The 19,540-nt window shown below is 38.3% G+C and overlaps 1 protein-coding gene across 5 annotated transcripts in view; it reads right to left on the bottom strand.

Annotated features, from left to right (window-relative positions):
• Positions 1 to 8,605: 8,605 nt before the first annotated feature.
• The window catches only part of FRMPD2 (FERM and PDZ domain containing 2), a 59,334-nt gene continuing 48,399 nt past the window's right edge, over positions 8,606 to 19,540 (bottom strand). For 2 of the 5 annotated variants that reach the window (XM_082764309.1, XM_082764311.1), the window contains exons 36-42: positions 19,085 to 19,200; positions 16,424 to 16,572; positions 14,671 to 14,761; positions 13,206 to 13,561; positions 11,606 to 11,821; positions 11,259 to 11,321; positions 8,606 to 10,425 (exon numbers count right to left, since the gene is read on the bottom strand). In XM_082764309.1, the coding sequence (XP_082620435.1) occupies positions 10,354 to 10,425; positions 11,259 to 11,321; positions 11,606 to 11,821; positions 13,206 to 13,561; positions 14,671 to 14,761; positions 16,424 to 16,572; positions 19,085 to 19,200 (1,063 nt within the window). In that variant the 3' untranslated portion in view covers positions 8,606 to 10,353. Of the gene's footprint in view, positions 10,426 to 11,258; positions 11,322 to 11,605; positions 11,822 to 13,205; positions 13,562 to 14,670; positions 14,762 to 16,423; positions 16,573 to 17,491; positions 17,772 to 19,084; positions 19,201 to 19,540 lie in introns of those variants that run through there. The other 3 variants (XM_082764310.1, XM_082764312.1, XM_082764313.1) reach the window with 3 other exon arrangements.

Here is a 19,540-nt window from a genome sequence, read left to right as displayed (position 1 = left end):
TGGCAGGAGTTCTGCACGATGGGTATGGAAAGCTGGCTTCAGGGCCCAGCTGAGCTCATGACTCCCTGAGCAGTTTTGGGCAGCCCACATCAGCTCTAGCCTGTCGAGCAGTGACACAAACTTCCTTCCCCTGCGTGTTATCTTACCCCTGCCTGCTCTGCCAGGTGCTTCAGGTAGAGAAGAACCGAGAAGGTAGCGTTCGTTCCCTAGCAGGAGGTGGAAGGAGATTGACTCCATTTGGATTAAACTACCCGGCAGCAGTGAGATCATAGCAGCTTTGGCTCTGTATCGATTCGGCAGTGTTTCATCCACTGACACAAAGAACGGCTCTGTCCTCAGCTCCTTAAATTAGCCGGTTTTCTCTGCTCGCTAGCAGAGAAAAATCCTGGCACTTAGGCAGGAGGCTTCTACTGCCTCAGCGCCAGAGATCTTCGGGAGCCTGGTGACATCTGGTGGGAACTGGAAGGATTACAGGCCTTTTGCTTCCATCTACCACCAACCCTCTCTACACGGTGTACTTCTCTGCAGGATGGGAATTCTCCCAGGACTGCAGCTATGAGAAATATATAGAGATAGAGATAGAGATAGAGATAGAGATAGAGATAGAGATAGAGATAGAGATAGAGATAGAGATAGAGATAGAGATAGAGATAGAGATAGAGAAAATCTAAAGGAGATAAAACTTTGAAACTTTGGGTTTTCAGTTTTCTAGTGAATAAATCAAGGGCAGAATTTTTTTACAGGTTTTGATGAAGTATTGTTTTTTAGTACAAAAGAGTATATTAATACCAAAAAAGAATTTTAGAAATATGCAGTTTCCCTTGCTCTCAACTAATTTATAAACTAGCTTTAGAAATATTTCCACAAAGAACAGGTAGGGCACAGCCACAAGAAATTACAATTGATTTTATGCGCAGAATCAGAAGAGTACAAAATCAAAACATAATGCTGTAATGATGCACATGGAACACTGTATAATTTAGATATCCAAAGGCTTGAAATTCCTGAAGGGAGTGATGGCAGGTGTCATGAAGTTAATGTTAAATTCAGGCTAATTCTTGTAAGGAAAGTGGAGATGAGTTGCCTGAAGTTTGGATGAGTTGCGATATTGGAACTGTATGTAGATGCATGTGAGTAAATCTTCCCATTTCTTCCAGATCTTTCTAATCCCAGAAAGGTAAATGCTATTGCCTTTGCTCTCTTATTTTTTGCAAGTGCACTTTTTGGATCTAGTTGTGTACAGCATTCCTGCAGTTTCACAAGATGGACCAAGTAATAACCAACAAAGACTAAATTTTCTTCCAGTGTTTTTTAGATGTCAGAACAGTACATTTATTGAAAGACTGGAAGTCAAAGGATTGCCTGCATTTGCCAAGGGTTTGTGAGGTTTATGATAAAGGGAAAAGAATGTGAACTGTTATTAATCAATCTTCTTTTCTCCTTCATCCCTTTTTAGGATTTTGTAAAATGATAGTCAAAGTTTTCAGAAGCAAAAACTATGAAGTCTACGCTAGAGATCCAGATGCTACTGAGAATCCAGCATGTGCATACACCGTTCTTCCTGAAATTCAAGCCTGCTGAAAGAATCTTGAACTGGGGCCTTAAAGTCACTGGTAAGTTTGAACAATCACAGCCTGTTGCTGAGTCTATCTACCATTTCATCCTTCAGTAAAAAAGAGTTAGGCTAGAGGACAAAGCAGTTTTTCAGGGTGAAATCCAACAAGTCCAAAGCAGATCTCCTCTTAGCTACTTTGAGGAAAGATTTTCACTCTGAGGCTTTATGTTGCCTGCCTTCAGCTCAGATCTCTGCCTCCCTTCCCATGCCAGCTCATTTCTGCGGTGATGCCATGAATGTAATATCACTGCTGGTAACCTTATTAGCAGAGCCAATTGTATGAAGACCTCCTAAGGGAGGCTGTTTGCCATCCATTGTATGAGCTATGGCCCTATTGTTTATGACAGCGCTAGGTGACCTAATTCACTCCAGTGGGCCCATCACGCACATCCTCACAGGGTGTTTTTCTCTTCTGACAGATCATTGTCAGCATCCTTTCTCCTAGTATTCTGCTAGCCCTAGCTTTGTGTTCGCACAAACACACACCTACGCACAGATGGGGCCTTTTCTGAGGACTAGTTTAGGTAACGGGTGATAGGTATGGGCATAGTGAGCACACAGCATGAGCTTAAAGCTACTTGAACAGGCCTTAAGCTTTTAATGTAACAATACAGTGTCTTTAGAGTTTAGCATTGGGTAAGCCCATTATTTTAGTTTTTCTGACCAACACTGGAGGAAATGGGAGTTTTGCTGATATTGAGGTGTTCATGATACTATTAAGAAACAGTGATAATCTGTTAAGTCCACTTAAGGACCTCAGACAGAAGCTATGGAGAGCAGAAGCCTTGCTAAAAGTTTCTCTTTCTTGCCCAAGGCTGTAATCATTACAGCTAGGCTACAGGCCTTTCATCTGTGCAATCTGGACCACCTGGAGATTGCACAGCTGCACTTTGGATCCCTCAAGGACTTTACAACCAACTAGAAGCCAAGGTGCGCTATCAGAAATGGTAATGGGACAGTGGTGGTGGCAGGTGTGTGAACATGTTGCCCTGTTAACCAAACAACTAAGAGAGAACTGTTGACAAAAGGAAAGGGTGGAAAGTTTTGTTCAATGAATATTTTTAACACGCTTACTTGGTGGTCGTGGTGCTTCTCCAGGCTTATTCTGTGTCCTTCTCAGTACTCCAGGGAGGTAATTTAGTTTCAGCAGATGGTTTGATAGAGCTCACACTGGCTTTATGTAAGTCCCCAGGAGGAGTCCTCAGAAAATTTAACCTGGCCTTTTGAGATACTGACAAAGTCTGGCAGAAGAACAAAACACAGCAGCCACCCACACTTTTAGCCAGGGATCTAAGTGAATATTGATGAAAGGAGTAGGTGGCAAAGTGTCCATGAGATGAAAATCTCAGCAGGAGCTGGCATGGACTGCTGCTATTGCCTAGAGCAATGTTGCTGTGAAGGTGTTAAGCATTTATATTGAGCTGAGAGGTGTGGTCATCCCACTGCTGCTGGCAACCCAGACTTTGTCTGGATTTTGATTATAGGAACAATTTTAGTCCATTTGATCTAAAATTGCTGCCAAGTGAAGTGAATGATGCTCAGTCTGTGGTAAGTGGATCAAGTTAGGTGATACTAACAGAATTTCTAGCTGTGAAATAACCACTTTGTTCCCACTTGCTGTTCAAATGATACATTAGCAGAATCCTACTCTTCCCAGGGGACAGGTAAGTGCAACAGAAATAATTCATAGTCATGTCAAATACCTATTTCCTTTAATAAAGTATCACAAATTTCCTAATAACAGACAGATGTTTACTACATACACCCTAACTCACATAGAGTAATGAAGGGGAATGTACAGTAACTGAAGAGTGCAAGCATGAAGAATATTTTGTGCTTTCTATCAGCTTTACCCTGAACACTTCCTTGACATTTTGCAAGCATTACCCATGATTCATGTACATCCTCTAAGCTGGCAAAACATTAGACAATGAAAATAAGGCATGATACTGTTAAGGAACTTGTCTTAAAGTGAATTATAAACATGGTGAAGAGAGGAACCCAGGAGGTCTAGAGGAATATGTGTACTGCTATCACAAGTTTTTTTTTAAAAAAAAAAAAAACAACAACAACAACAAAAACACTTTATTTTATCTCCTGAAAGTCCTCAAGAGTAATTCAATTATTTCAGCTTTGGATACCAGTCAGAAAGCACTGCCAATGTTTCTGGTGAGTACACAGATACAAGTTTTGCCTGGTTTCAGTAGAGAAAGTAAGTGAGATGGGGGCAGTGATGTTTAGTGACAGACCAAGGTTCAGTTCTTGCCTCTGGAGCAATGGCAACCGCCTGATCATGGTGACAGTGTTATCTATAGATGTTTCCTTTGATGATCTGGTGCTAAACTTACAAAAAATCTGGACCCAGCTGAGTGAAGTTTGGGATTTCATTGCAAGTAATCAATTTTGGATCTGCTGTTTCACCCAACATTTCCAAGAGTGTGTAGTCTAAGTTTCTGCCTGCTATAGATATGCTTTTGTGTGTAATGCTAATTGTGGCATGCTGCAGGCCAGGCTGCTCTCCTGATGCCGTAGCCCAAGTTCCTGCTTTATCAGCACCATTATGTATACAATAACAGCAATTTCCCAGCACTCATGGTGGGGATTTGCTTTGTGGCTACTAGTGTTGCTATAGCTACATTTCCCTAATGTTCATTATTTTCCATAGTGTCTTTGTCACGCATCCAAGGATGCTGGCATTAAGCAAGCTCACAGCACGTCATTTCTGCCTTGGGAACTATTGCTAGGTGCACTGAATTGACCAAGGGGTATCGCAGCTGGTGCTTTGCCTGAGCTAAATCTACTTCAACCATGAAGGAAGTGGTGAGGGCAATAGTTAAGAGCTTCTTTGCAGCAGTGTGATGGGAAAGGAAAGCTTACAGTCACAAGGGCCCCTTTCCAAGGGGGTTGAACAGGAAGGAGGAGAAGGAATTGTCATCTCTCAAGAGAACAAATGCAGGGAGGGGAGGGAGCATAGGCAACTTTGGTTAATTGCTGGGTTGTGTAATGAGCTGGGGTGCTGGACAGCTGCTGTATAGTCCCCATTGTGACAGCCGCCTGGTTGGGGGTGTGCTGCTCTAGGGCATTTTAGCTGGGTTTTGTTTTTTGTTTTTAAATGGTTTAATGAGCAAGCTAAATAGCTGTAAAATTCAGAGTAGGGTCTCAAAAAGCTCACTGTCCCTCAGGCATGCATATGTATCTGGTGTGGTGCAGACGGGGCAATGAATTCTGAACAGACATCTACTTCCCGCGGGAGGGAGCTACCTACAGAGCTCTGTTACAAAGAAAAGACACCAAAGAGTCAAGATGAGATGGAAAGTAGAGCCAGTTACTGACAACTGAAAACTGTTATCTAAGAGGTACTCCAGTCTCTGCATCTACTCCTAAACTCCAATCTTAGCTTCTGAGGCCTTGATTAGTGCATAAGAGGTGTTAAAGAAGTAACTCTCTCTTGCTGATAGGCACCAAAACATGGCACTCGTGATTTCAGTAGACATGCAGCGGTTGTATGGAATCTCATCCTCTCTGAGTTAGTATTGGCCTATTGGAATATCTGTCATAAAAGGAGAAGCTGAGAGACCTGTGGTTGACATTAGCCTGGAGATGAGAAGGCTCAGAGGGGCTTTATCAACATGTACAAAGTTCTTGATATGGGAGGGAGTAAAAAGATGAAACTAGACTCTTGGTGGTGGTATCCAATGACAGGACAAGATGCAAGGGCACTACTGAAAATACAGGCAATTCCACTTAAACATATGGAAAAACCTGTTTACTCTAAGGGTTGTCAAAAACCAGAACAGGTTGCCAAGACAGGTCATGGAGTCTCCATCCTTGGAGATACTCAAAACCCAACTGTATTACTTTCCTGAGCTCTAGATAACACTGCTTTGAGCTGGGAAGTTTAGACTGGATGCTCTCTAGAGGTCCTTCTACCTCAACTATTTTGTGGTTCCTCTGTGATTCTGTGGTTCCATGCTTTTGGGTCTGAAGAAGCTTGAATAAAGTATGAGGTTCTGTTACTACTGGTGTGCATTAAGTGACCAAAGCAAGGCCAATGATACCTATATGACACTACAGAATAGTGATCAGATTTCACAGTTTTATTTCTAAATCTACAGAGCTACATCAGTACAAAAATATGTGCAAATCATACTTTACTGTTATACATTCCTATGAAAGTGCTGTCCCCTTCCATCACACATGCTCCTGTACATTTAAAGATTGGTTTAATGGTGGACTCTCAGCTGTAGTCTGCTTAAGCCGCAAGGGCCAGGTTTCTTTTCAGTATAGAGATCTCAGCTGGCATCTATTCTTTGTAGTATTACAATAATAGTCAGTCATCTTTGCAAACAATCTTGATGTTTATACAGGCAATCTTTATGTTGATCCCAGCTTTGTGATTTAACAACTGTCAGAAACACCATTCAGAAGTAACTGAGTGTTTTTCACCACGAGGTGCTGTTCCATTGTAATTCCAGTAAGAAAGGCACTCAGCCCCTGAAAAGGATCATTTAAAATGCTTTATGCTAGACCCAACACTATAAGGGGAGAGAGAATAGCAGGGATAATCTTACATCTGTTCAGATGGTGGGAACCCCAAGTTCTGCAGCATTGAACAGGTACCTATGTGCTGATGAGGGCACAGCATGCTGTGCAGACCCGGTCTGTGGAAGGGTTACTCCATTTGGGCCATTTGAACTATTACAGGATTTTCTTACAGGAAAATAACTCCATTTCTACTGCCAAACAAAAAGGACATTCACGTGAGAACTTCTTGCTGCACTGTTAGATAAATGCAAGGACATGCAGGTGGCATAATTACTGATACCAAATGGGGGCTGCCTCCAGGCTTTGTTACAGTTAGCTGGCTAGGTTTATCATACAGCCAAGGAATATTCACAGCACAACACAGGCCTGAGATTAAGTTGTACGTGCAGCACAGCACAGGTTAACTGGTATATAGATCACCTTCCTCAGAGCACAATGGTCAGGATCATTGCGCTGAGATACGTGACACTATCTCCAGTCCTCACTCCGCAGATGAGATTCCAATATACTTAACAAAAACAAACAAACAAACAAAAAAAAAGCTGACAGGGGTTATCTCATACTAGATAAACCCCAACCCAGTTAGGTTCAGCTGCTGAGAACATTTCATAAAAACAGTTCTTATAAAACTCCAGTATTATTTCCCATTACTCATAATTTTCAGTACATGAAGAAAGAGCTTCGTTCCGAAAGCTCCCTTACTTTAAGGTGAAGAGCAGGTTTACTCATAATTTAGGCTTTGGTCTAGGTTTGCACAGATCCTGTCAGAATTGTAGACTCGTCTTATCTGCATTTCCCTGAGGCCGTGTATTTCATTATCATTATTTTAGGACCTGTACGACCACCAGCAGAATATATGCTATGTAGTATAGGAGTTGCTCTGCTCCAACAATACAAGCGACTGATTGCAGTTAATGTCACCGTAGTGGTGTGCCCATAGATGGCAGTATTTCCTAGTTCTTATTTTGCAGTACTACTGATATTTGCATTTTCTGTATCTTTTGCCATCCCAGATGTTGTTGTTCAGTAAGGACATAAACTCCAACCATAAAGATAGAGGAAAGTTGTTAGGATTTATGCAAGTTCCAGTCAGATCAGTTTCTATGCTAAACAATATCAAATCAGAAATGAGCCAGAGCAGTATTGTTTCATTTTCTGATAGTTAAGGAATGGTTTCTTTTATTACATATAAATGTGTATCACTGATTCTTGATCTCAGAAGAAATCTTCTACTATGAGGGTGGTGAGGCACTGGCACAGGATGCCCAGAGAAGCTGTGGATGCCCCATCCCTGGAGGTGTTCAAGGCCAGGTCTTTAAGGTCCCTTCCACCCCAAACCATTCTGTGATTCTGTAATAGATGTTACTGTGTGTAAATAAAGAATTGCTCTAGTTATGAGCATCTCTAGATATGAATACCTGTTTGAAAAAAAAAAAAGAAAAAAAAAAAAAAAGAGGAGAAAAAAAAAGTTCTCCCAAATTTCTCTAAACATAGTGTCTATGTAGGAAGAATTTGTGAATGTCATTTCAGTCCTTCTCTCCTCAAAATTTATCTGCTATCCAGACTGTCAGTCGAGCTCATGAGTAGTACTAGTACGAAGGTGACTGGCCTTTAACTTCTAACGTGCAGAACTAATCAACCCTTGCAAGTCTGCAGTTGCCTTAAAATGTATTCAGGCTCTGGCTTGAGAGACACTCTCTATGGGATCACTCCAGGACTGTGACAGATGGAGGGCCTGTCACACAGCATGTGGTGAATTGCATCTATCTACCTCTGCTCAAAGTTGGTCTGAGAGGCTCTGAGATTTTCTATGGATGAAAGTTTCTTTGTTATATAACAGATTACAAAGCATTTGGAAGGGCAGTTCTGCTTTGAGTCACTCTGCTAGGAGCATTAGCAGACTAGATCTGCATAAAGTTGCATGCCTCATCCGAAATAAAGTTCAGACCGAGTGAGGATGTCATTAGAGGAATTATTATCATGGTATCAGTTTAAAAGCTCTGAATTGTTATATTCCTACAGGATAAGAACATGGAATATGGCAGAATATCTCAGAAGGTGGTAGTACCCACTTTAGGGTTATGCACAAGAGGTACCATCATGACGAAATCTGCCTTTACAGGAAGTTTAAGAACAATCCCTCACTACCAAAGGATTATTATTCCCATTACTATTGGTTAGCAGTTAGTATCAAAATGTCTTTTTCATAAAAAGAAATTGAAATGCAATTCAGTGTTTTCAGAAATCTTTTTAATATTCCTGTAAAACAGGAAACACTTCTGTCAAACAGATGGAAAGATGATGCACAAATGTGGAGTAACAAATAGTGCCATAAAGATTGTCTTCCTAATCCAGAATTGTTCTAAACTACAGAAAAGACACCTTTGCAAGAAGTACAGAAATATTTTTACTGAGAAGCTTTTTAAAGTTGCCATGGTACAAAAAGTGAATTGTGCATTTGTGTGCAGTGTTATCTTGCATAGAAGTACATGTACAGTAATCAAAACCAAAATGAAAGGCCAAATAGCAAACGGAGGTAACAACAAGATGAATAAAAATTTGGCTGAAGATACTGGACAAAATTGTGCAAATAATCCTCCATATGCAACATAAATGTAGTGTATTCAGAATGTGTGGAGAGTAGTGCTTCTTAGAAGGCTCAAATTCAGTTAATTTAAGACAAAACATTAAATTCTGCTTATATTTATACTGATATAGGTCCAGGTTTATTTCACTGATTTAAAGTTACTTTGGATCTCTATCAGTATGTTTGAAATTAGTGTCTGGCTCACATCATAAATTCCATTTATATCTTTTCCTCACTTCCAACAGACTATATGAGGGCAGAAAGCAAAACATGGCTCTGGGCTTTTATTATAATTGTTTTACAATGGCTTTTTCCAAAAGCCATACTTTTAATTTGTTTAATTCCTCATTCTTTCTGAACATAAATCTCTCATCCATAATTAAAATAAACAGCTATTTTATTGTCTTGTCTCTTCTGCAATTTTATAATCAAATGCTTCTTAATATCTCCTGAAATCAAGGAAGTTTTAAAATATGTACAATTCAGTTAAATAAGTGCAGTTATAATTTCCTGTGTTTTAAAGTTACTCTCCCAATGCACATCTAAAAATTCTGCTTCCATATACACCATCTTCTAGATAAAGGTATTAGAAGTACTCACATAGAAAACAGCTACAATCTTACAAATGTGAACAGTAGATTTCTGCTCAAATCCAAGCTCACACTAACAAAAAAACTTTTTTACAAGAGTAATAATCTGTACAGAGAGTTATTTACTCTAATTTAAAGAAACCAATGGGACTTCCCATAGATTTGTTCAGTGCGTAGGTGAGAATTACAAGATAGTTAATCAATGGAAAGGTTTAATGGAAGATGAAATGTATGTATGCCACAAGACACACACAGTCATTTCATTTGGTTTTGTATTGCATTCCTTTTTACATGGATGTGGAATAGAAGAATACTGACCTTATCTACAGCTGCTCATATTGCTGGAAAATATTAATATCCCGTCCAGATATTAGAACTATCTTGTTGCTTTGAAGACAGATAGTTAAAGGTTAAAGGTATCCTATTTTTCTATCAGTTTCTTGATTTAAGATGTCCAGTGATGGTGGTTTAAATTCCTGTGCTGGAGTGATGACTGGAAATGGTTCCACATTGTTCAAACAACCACAAGTAACCAAACTGAGTCCTTCCACACAAAAGCATGATTAAAAAAAATACTGATTTGCTGTCCAGAAGCCAGCAGTGCACAACTGTATGTAAGGGACAACTAATCTTCCAGCAAAACCAGCAGTCTTCGATCTCTTTAGTTGGCCTCTGAATAGTAAAGCTACTTTAAAAGGCTGCTGCCCCGTTGTCATAGTACAAAAATATTTTCCTAATAATTAATATATTATTCAACAGAACACACAAAGTGTCCATGACAATTTAACAGCAGTGTTGCACTTGTGGCTTGCTGTTTCTCCAAACTGTATGCCGAGATTTAAATGGTTTACCAAGGGGATGTTAAGCAAGGTTTTTAAATTTCTTAGAAATCCGAGCAATCTGACAGAGCATGTTGTGTAACACTTGTCTGTGCTGGCTTGACGTCCCTTTAAAGCAATTTCTGAGTGGCCCCTGGAGTCCAAGGGGGATAGCAACAGTGAAGAGAAATGTTGCAGTCAATAGGAATCCATTGCTTGAAGTTTCTGAAGGACTTCCAGAACAAATTCATAACAGAATAGATACTGATCCTGCATACAGAGACACCAGTGTGAAACATCCAATTAAATATAACAAGAGTTCTAGACAAAAAAGGATGGACTGGCTGTCATGCTGTTTTTAACACCAGCATCTTTGTAACAGGGATACAAAAATTTAGATATTTGAGAGCATCCTCAATCTTTTTGTTCCATAACTCATAAAAGTTCAGGAGCTTTTTTTGATTCAGTGCAGTACCTGTAGGCATGTGCTTAAATCTCACTGAAGTCAGTGGCTGTTAACTATTTTAATTTTAATCATGTGCTCAATCATTTTCCTGAAGCTTGTGCTTAAATACTTGCGTACAAGAATAATTTATCGTAATCTTATTTTCTTCCCAATTTCCATTTCCTCAAAGTTGTGTTAACCTTATTTTCTCTTTTCCTTTGTGAACACACTTCAGGGGTAGGTATATCTCAGCACTAGAAGGACAATGAGAGCTCAGCAATTGCAAGAATTCAACTGAAGGCTGCAGTTTTGCAGGGTAGAGTCTCACCCATTTCATTGGTGAGCCCCGCTTTTCTTTTTACCCAAAGAAGACATGTATCTGTACTGTATTGGTGCTTTGAAATGAATTTCAAGTGCCTGCAAGCTGCCCTTAGAGGTTATTTTCTGTTTTTATTTTTTTTTTCTTAATTTCAGCTAGCTAGTAAGGAACAGATCTTCCATATTTAAATATAGACACCAATTGTATGCAAAGCTGTCATTTTCCTCATAAGAGGGCTAAAATTCAGCTTTAAGCCAGAGATTTATCAAAGCATGAGGATATGTACCACAAATGGAAACTTTTTAAGATCACAGCCTAGTTAGAATATTGAGAACTTACCTTAGTTTGGATCATGCCAAAACGCTGCTCTCTCAAATCTCTCACTACGTGTTTAATGTTGAACTATCAGAAGAGAAAACAATTTTTATTTTATTGATGTTCAAGTTATGAAAAATGACTTGAACATGTTCTGTTGGGAAAGCTGGGGCCCAGTTCTTCTACAAATAGTGTGTTTTAGTTATTATCTCTCTTTTGCAAAAGAACAAAAGCATCATTTATTCCATTTTGTTAGGATTAATTTCTACCAGGAGTAACATATGTAGTAAGATACCTACATATGTTGTTGACATTTATATCAGTAATATTTATATTTACTGTAATATTTAACAATTATGTTTGATACTTACGCATAGGTCTTTTTCAATATAGCTCAGCAGAATTTCAGCACACAGCAAAACTCCACTTCTTCCAATCCCAGTACTACAGTGAGCAACAATAGGTCCTGTCCTGTGAGCTTTTCTCATGTAGCAAATAAATTTTACAAGCTGCTCAGCCAGTGTGGGCGTACTATGGTCTGGCCAAGTGGTAAACTGCAAATGCCTTATAATTCGTTTTTCTTCTGTCTGGAATAGAATCACAGAATCACAGAATTTCTAGGTTGGAAGAGACCTCAAGATCATCGAGTCCAACCTCTGACCTAACGCTAGCAGTCCCCACTAAACCATATCCCTAAGCTCTACATCTAAGCCAGAAATGCTTATCAACTGGAAGCTTAGTAACATAGCTATATAAATTCAATAAAAATGCAAATAAATACAAGTAAAGTAAATAAATACAAATAACATTTTCATTCCCTATTGTTTCTTATGTCAAAAAAAGTTAAATGAAAAAAATGCATAGTATTGTATTATACTGGTAAAGACTTCTATTGTAAAGACCTGAGTCCAGTCAGTAACTTTTCAGCAAAAATGATTGTTTAGGTAACTGAAGATTTTCGGTATAAAGCATCCAGGAACTGTAAGGACTGAAGCCTTCCAAAGTCCAGGTTAGCATGACAGTGGATTCCCTATTGACTAGGTTAAAATGAATACGAAAGACCTACCTAGATTTTTGCCATTAGAAGAATTTGAATGCATGCCTGGATTTCTGCTGAAGTAAACCTATGATTCTCTATTAATTTGATACTGGTCCAGTACAAATGTTGCAAAAATAACATGTTCATTGAAACAAGATAGGAACCCAATCACATATATGAGCCAATATTCCTATTATCTTTTGGATAGACCCATATCAAATTACTATGTTTACACTCAGTGACATAAGGTGAATTGTGTTTTCTTAATACAAATAGCTGTCTTGTTGGAAAACTAAGTTAGTCTGGCACAAGTAAGAATATATAAATGATTCCATTAATCAGTCTTTCCCACAGAAATTTCTGCAATGTTTTGTTTCATATGGAGGCAAGACTGATGGACTTGTCCCAGTTTCCACATTCTTACAATTGGGTTCTGTATTTGTTAGTTCTTCAAAAACGAGTTGTTCATTTTATAGTTTCAGATGTGTTCATGTCTTTTCACAAATGAAAAAAGTTATCATTCCTTTTAAATACTAGGATGAAAGCCACCTTCTTTAAATCCTTCCTTCCGCCCACTGTTACAGAATATGAACCCACTCAGGCAGCCCTTACTAATCTGATTTGGTAAGAACACCAAGCAATTCTGCAAAATACTGAACACTGCAACTCTGTGGCTATTAAAGGACTAACTCTTGGACATTCTCACCAAAGTGTTTTTAATATTGGATCCATGGCTTGTTCAATAAGCAAAGAAGCAGCATTTCATTTACCTTAATTTCCTTCCTGCTACTCAGACTTTTACATTCCTAAAACTGTACTGAGCAGACGTTACAGAAAACAAACAAACAAAAACCAGTAATACCAGTATTTAATCATGTAAGATAACCAATCGATTGCTTTGTATATGAAAGTATTAACTAGACTCAACTTACCTGCTTGTTGATCATTTCTATTATTCTAACTATGAAGTATTCCAGAATCTGGTGACTGTCTAGCCTGAGATGGAAGTTAGTTAAGTCTATGGAATCATGTGGAGGTTCAGGCCAGTATCGATGACATTTCACTTTTCCTAGCTCCACTTCTTTCGTCATCATGGCAATCACATCTGACTCACTCTCCCAAATCATCTGCCAGAAATCCGCCATGGTGGAAGGCAAAGGGCCTTGGGTTATAATATAGAAATGTTCCTCTTCTTCAACTTTCATTCTAATATAACTTGCATTAATGTAGCCATTGTTTTCTCCCAGAGGAACTCGTGTCTTATCATCTGGACAGAAACAGAAAGTTACTGTTTCAGTTGTAGATCTGAAATGGAGCTGTACCATACCTAGCACCTAGGAGATGGGGTACCTCAGCCCCTAGCTGTGAAGTATGCCTCTGTTTTTTAGAACACATTTGGCGAGCAGCACTAATATTAATCATTGTTAATAGTAATTCGTGGAGATAAATTGTATGGTTAACTGCAGCTTTATTTCTCATAACATACTTGCATAACAGTCTGACAGTCCTTCTAATTACCATAGAATTGTTGGCAGTAATTCAAAATAGTGAATCCAATACTGCTATGAGTGTATGGCATGGGAATATTGTCAGTGGATATTGGAGTTATAAAACAAGATAATTTTAAGAACCTGTACTTTATCATGAATATAGAGAAGTAACTGTGACAATTTTGCATATGTTGTTCTGGTGCTGCAGTTTACAATGACATCAAGGGTCCAGAAAGTGTTCTTCTTCTGTCATGATACCTCTCAGGGAATCAACTGGCAGTACATTGGAAATTGGGATTTGAAAATCCTTGTTAACAACAGTCTTTCAGCTCTTGGATTCAAATCTTCCTTCTAAAATCACTTCTCATTAGTGATCTAAAATCACTGATTACTTCTCATCGGTGATGAAACTTGTTTCTGACTTAGAGCTGAGCAGCTGAAAGATCTGGTTGGTTATTTTATGCTTTCAAATATTTCTGAAAGAATCTTGGAGCTTTTCAGGAGCAACATAACTCCATGATTTCCACTTTACTTTTCAGAATTCTGCTGTGTCAAAAGCTGTAGATTTAAAGAACTGCTACTATAGTTCAAGTTACACTTGCCAACACAACTGTAGCAGATCACCATCTCTGAGAAAGAGAAAAGGAAGCACCAAGACAGCTGCCCCCCTGCCAAACCAAATCCTGCCTTATAGATGATGATACTTTGGAAAATTACTTCCCGTGCAATGCAGACATCCTTATGTCAACTCTTAATTTCTCAGAAAAATCTTAACATATTTCATTATTAGTAGAGCTCTCTGTAGCAAGGGATGTGGTGGGATTTACCTCCTACATCCCAGCATTATAGATGTTTTCTGGTTTCCGGTGTTGTCCACTGAACATATGTGCTTAGTGTGCATACTTACATGGAACAATATCTTGATATCTGTTTTTATCCCTGTTCTCTTGTGCTTTGCCAGTTCTGCAGTCATCTGTTGGTTTTACATGTTCTAAAGCCTATATCAAAGAGAAATAGTCAATCCATGTTCATATCCTTTATGGAAAAACTACAGAGTCAGCATGAGCAAACTTTACTGTTGTATGTGACCCAAGACTGCTAAGCAGACTTCTTAAAGAAGAGATTCAGGACACTGTTCCCTAAACTGATACACAAGGAATTCAAATTGCCTAGGGTTTTCTTCAGTCTGCATAAAATTTCTGGAGATTTTTAATGAGATTTCCAACCCACATGTTTAGCCCCTGTAATTACACATCCCTATTATATAGTGCTGTAAAATGAATGTTTGGAATAGTGACTTGGCCAAAAATCAGCACTCATAATCGATAACATGCAGACTGAAGAACCAGCTATAGCACTGTTACCAGATGATGAATGTCAATGAGTACTTTTCAATCACAGAGGAAGTGGTGGATACAGGGAACAACATCAGTGGTGTTAAGTGCAAATCATATGGTCCTAAGTACTTCATAGCAAATTTAGGGGAACACAATGCAGTGTAGCCAGGAAGCAAGAAGGTGAAAGTTAATTTCATTCACAGTTTTGAGTTACCTTCACTCTTCTTTTTCCGTTTACCTTTTTGCTATGCATTGCACAATGCTCAGCCCTCATGTTATGCCACTATACAGTGTATATGGACTGAAATACATTTGACAGTTAAGATCTTCATCAGTTACTACAGCTTTTACTCAGGAAACATATCCATTGACTTTGGTAACCACTACTTTTCCTGTTAGATCTTTATGTTTTATGAGCAGATGCATGACTCAATTCATAGCGTACTATGCCTACATCTGGAATGGAATGAAGGGAAATTAATGCACGTTTTCGAGCTCTTGGTGAAAGTCAACAAATGCTATACATGTGAACCTATGCTATTTTGTACCCAGAAAGTCAGCCATAAGGCAAGTGAGAGAGATTGATAACACTCTAAATAATATGGAAAAACAGTTGTAAGCTATTTCACTGGTAATGAGTGCATCCTTTAATGAAAATTCTGGCATTGTGTTGAAGAATTATGAAACAATCTTTCTTTGGGAATTTACTGATAATCCCCAATACTGAGTACTCTCTATGTATACCAAAACAAGAGATTTTATATGCTTTCGTAATTTTACATTTTCCATAATTTATTTGCCATCAGATGTAATTGTGTATTTTCATTATTATGTATGTTACTTTCTATTTTAATTGCACGAAGTCCCTGACCTCAATAACATCTTGTGGCAATGAATTCCATGGATCACTGGAGCACTGCATAAAACATTTTCCTTTCATTGACTAAGTGTTTGAATTTCTTGCTTTAATGCAGCCCCTAGAATAGCTCTTGGGCAGATGTTCAGGAGAGCTGAAGGGGCAATAAGAAGAAGTTAGTCAATATTAAGGTGATTCTTATTGAACTTTTGTGTATTTATTTTTCATTCCATGTGGGCAGGATCTTTGGACAGGAAACAGTGTAAGCCTGACTGTGTAGAAAGAGAGAGATCCAGATAATGTAGCAGCACCCAAAAAGCAAAGCAGACACCTGACTTAAATAATCCTTTGAGAAAGTGGAGTCAGTGAAGATATACAATTGCATCTCCCATAAAGTATGTTGAAGGCTGCTAAAAGTCACTTAGCTCTGCTAAACACTCAGGTCTTAAAAATGAATTACACTTTACCATAAACTCTTTCAACACCTCTTGATTCTCAATCCGTGACTGAAGGCCTCGAATAAGACCTCTAACACCAGTCCTTGGACATACTCCAGTCAGTGATGGTTTAAAATTAATTAAGTGAATCAGTTCGTCTTCAGAAACAAAGGCTCTGCCTATATATCAACAAAAAAACAAAGGAGTTTTTAATGATTATTGTTCATAGCGTAAATCTTGGCTTTAAAAACCAGAGGGCTGCAGTACTTAAGTATATTTTAGCATATTCTGTGTAAGTGAAATTTTAAAAAATATATATTTATATATTTTTGGCTTACTTACGTGTATGGCAGAAAGAAGAATAAATCAGTACCATGGATACAACCAGCAACATGTTTTGTGGAATCTGGAAGCAGATCCAACTATTACAGCTTTTTGCTTTATATGGTTTCTAAATACAGTCTGTTCTAAATAAACCTTGCTGCAGAATTGTAAACTTCAATATTAACTTATATTGATATAGGAGACTCTGGCCACATCTTCACAGGAAATCATCTTAATGTTTCCAACAGTTTCCAGAAAATTAGTATCGCCATTCCCCTCTGCTATAAATATTTCTTCCTCCCTGAAGTAAGAAAGTATCTTCTGTTCTCTTCATCTTAATTCACACTCTCCTTTAAGAACAAGATGTGAAGTATCTTTGATACACCAAAACCAGGATTTGCTTTTAGTAATTAACTCATCCTGAAGTATATGTTCTAACGCAACACTTGACAGATTAAGACTAAGAAGGATAAACATTTAAGTCTCCAGAAATATCCCTGTTCTACTAGGGCAATTGAAAGAGAAGGTGTACTTCTTCAGCAAATTCTGTTACTTCCATAGAAAAAAAAACAGTAGTTTCTTTTGTAGAAAATAGTGGTTCAAGGCAGAGGAATTAAGGAATTAGTCCTTACAGCCTTAAGTGAGCGTTGTCAAAGAAAACCATGCCAATTGTTGCAAAGAAAACCTGATGTGTTCCACAGCTGTACTGTAGGCTAAAGACAAAGAGCAGTGCTTTTTTGTGTGTGTGTTTTTTTTTTTTTTTTTTTTCTTGTTGGATATCATTGCTACCTTTAACTAACCTTCATTGTAGAAGTGTTGTGCTTGCTGTCCTTGTGTCTTGGGTTACAACTGGCAGCCACCTTGCCTGAGCTTCTAAGACACTTTGTTCAGTTCCTGTTCTCTGCCCCTCACACATGCAAGGGTGTTTCTGTTAAAAAGTCAACTGAGAGTGCCAGTGAGGACAAATCCCCCACTCTAGAGAGAGCTATTTCCTATACACATCTCTTCTTTTGCTATTTGTTCATCACAGTTAGACTTCTGGGTCATTGCAGTCCTGGCAGGAGGAAATCACCAGCTTTTAAACATCCATAGTTTTGCAGTTAGAGTCTGAGCCTAACTCACTGCAGATTCACACACCTGGAATTTCATTGCTGTTACATCTATAAGATGAAAACCATTTTTGATCCTACTGTACATTTCTACACCTGAATAAGGTGCCTTAGAGGATTAAAATCATATTCCAAATGTTACTTTCATATGACCAAAGCCTCAAGTCATGTTGCTGTCATGTTGGCATAAAAACATTGACTACTACACTGTTTTTAAGTATTGAACTTCTCTTGTGATTAAGAGAAGCCCTTCTTAGTATTTTTGAACAAAAAAGTGATTTAAATAAACTAATCACGAACACCCAGTGAGTAGCGATTAAAAATACTGTGGACGCCTTTATGCAGCTGTGGATCAAGACATCAATTCACAGGTGAATTTTGAGTTGTAGGGGAGAAGTAAGGGAGAGAAGAGGAGAATGATGTCAAGGACCTATAATAACCACATTTTATATATTACTGGAATTCATTCTTAGTTCTCAACACCTTCTTTTACATTGCCTTTCACATATGAAAGAGGCCTTCTACCCTATTCAGTTTGTTTACTGTATCTCTTGCAAGATAAACCATCTGCTTTTATTGTATTAATTTTAGGCCAAACTAAGAAGTTTAAGTTCTCACTTACGCACTGGGAAATTCCCATAAATTTTGAACTAAACTTCAACATTCATTTTTTTTTTCCAGCCCATGCATCGCTTATTTGCACTATCCAGTAGTGTACAATGTGAACAAATGTCATGATGTTGCTCAAATTAATTCAATAGCTTTCTTTTCTTTCCTCTTACTTCCTCGCTTTGTGCGCCTAATCAAGTATGATTAATGTACTGAGATATTTTCCTTTGGGGAAGGAACTCTATGTATAACATTACAGAAGAGGAAAAAAAAGCATAAAGTTGCCCATCCTTTGGAGACTAGAGCTCCAAAGCAGAGGTGCTTGAAGTAGTGGCAAATGGATGGTGGCCACTAAGGCTGCCCTTCCTGCATTCAGTTAACTATACTCATCCTCCTGTTCTTCCCTCCCACAGTTCTCCAAACAACTTGGAGAGCTCCTATGTAGGCTACTTTCTTGTGGATGTTACAAAGGTTTGATGGCCTTCATATGTATCAAAGGTTAAAATCGTGTCCTGAGTGGTCAGACTTTTGAGAAACAAAGAGGAAAGTCTTAACTTATACATAAGGGATTAGCACTGATCCCACTGTGGATATATGGAGGAGCTGGCTTATTACATTAACGATACAAGAGAAGTTTTTGCATGGTTACTTCTAGGCAGGATGGAAATCCTGTGAGGCATATCATCATCTTCATTGTTCCAGCTGTCTGACTCAGACTGCTGACTCTGTCTTCTGCAACCTTCACATCCCGCATATTTCTGTGATCTGTAAAATAGCATTAGTTGAATGGTTTTATGGAAGTGGCAGAAGCTGTGTACAAAGGTGTTGTTTTTGATCTATTTTCAGTTGAATTTCAACTTTCTTGAACAACTGTTTTCAAGAATTACTGTGAACTCTGAAGAGCCTAAGTTCAAGGACTATTAAACTAATATAAATACTCCTGTATTTTGCCTGGAGCACTATTATCTGCATTTTTTCTGAGAGATGAGCAAATAACTTGTATAAAAAAACTACCAGAAAACATCATTGAGAGTAAAGTTTCTCAGTTATAGACAGTTTTCATGTATGACCCAGATTTTTAGTTATTAGGTAGGCCTATTTATTT

This window comes from Aythya marila (genome assembly GCF_965140915.1).
Source record: "Aythya marila genome assembly, chromosome: 7".
Taxonomy (NCBI): domain Eukaryota; kingdom Metazoa; phylum Chordata; class Aves; order Anseriformes; family Anatidae; genus Aythya; species Aythya marila.
Note: the sequence above shows the minus strand (reverse complement) of the source record. Positions and strands in the feature narration are given on the sequence as shown.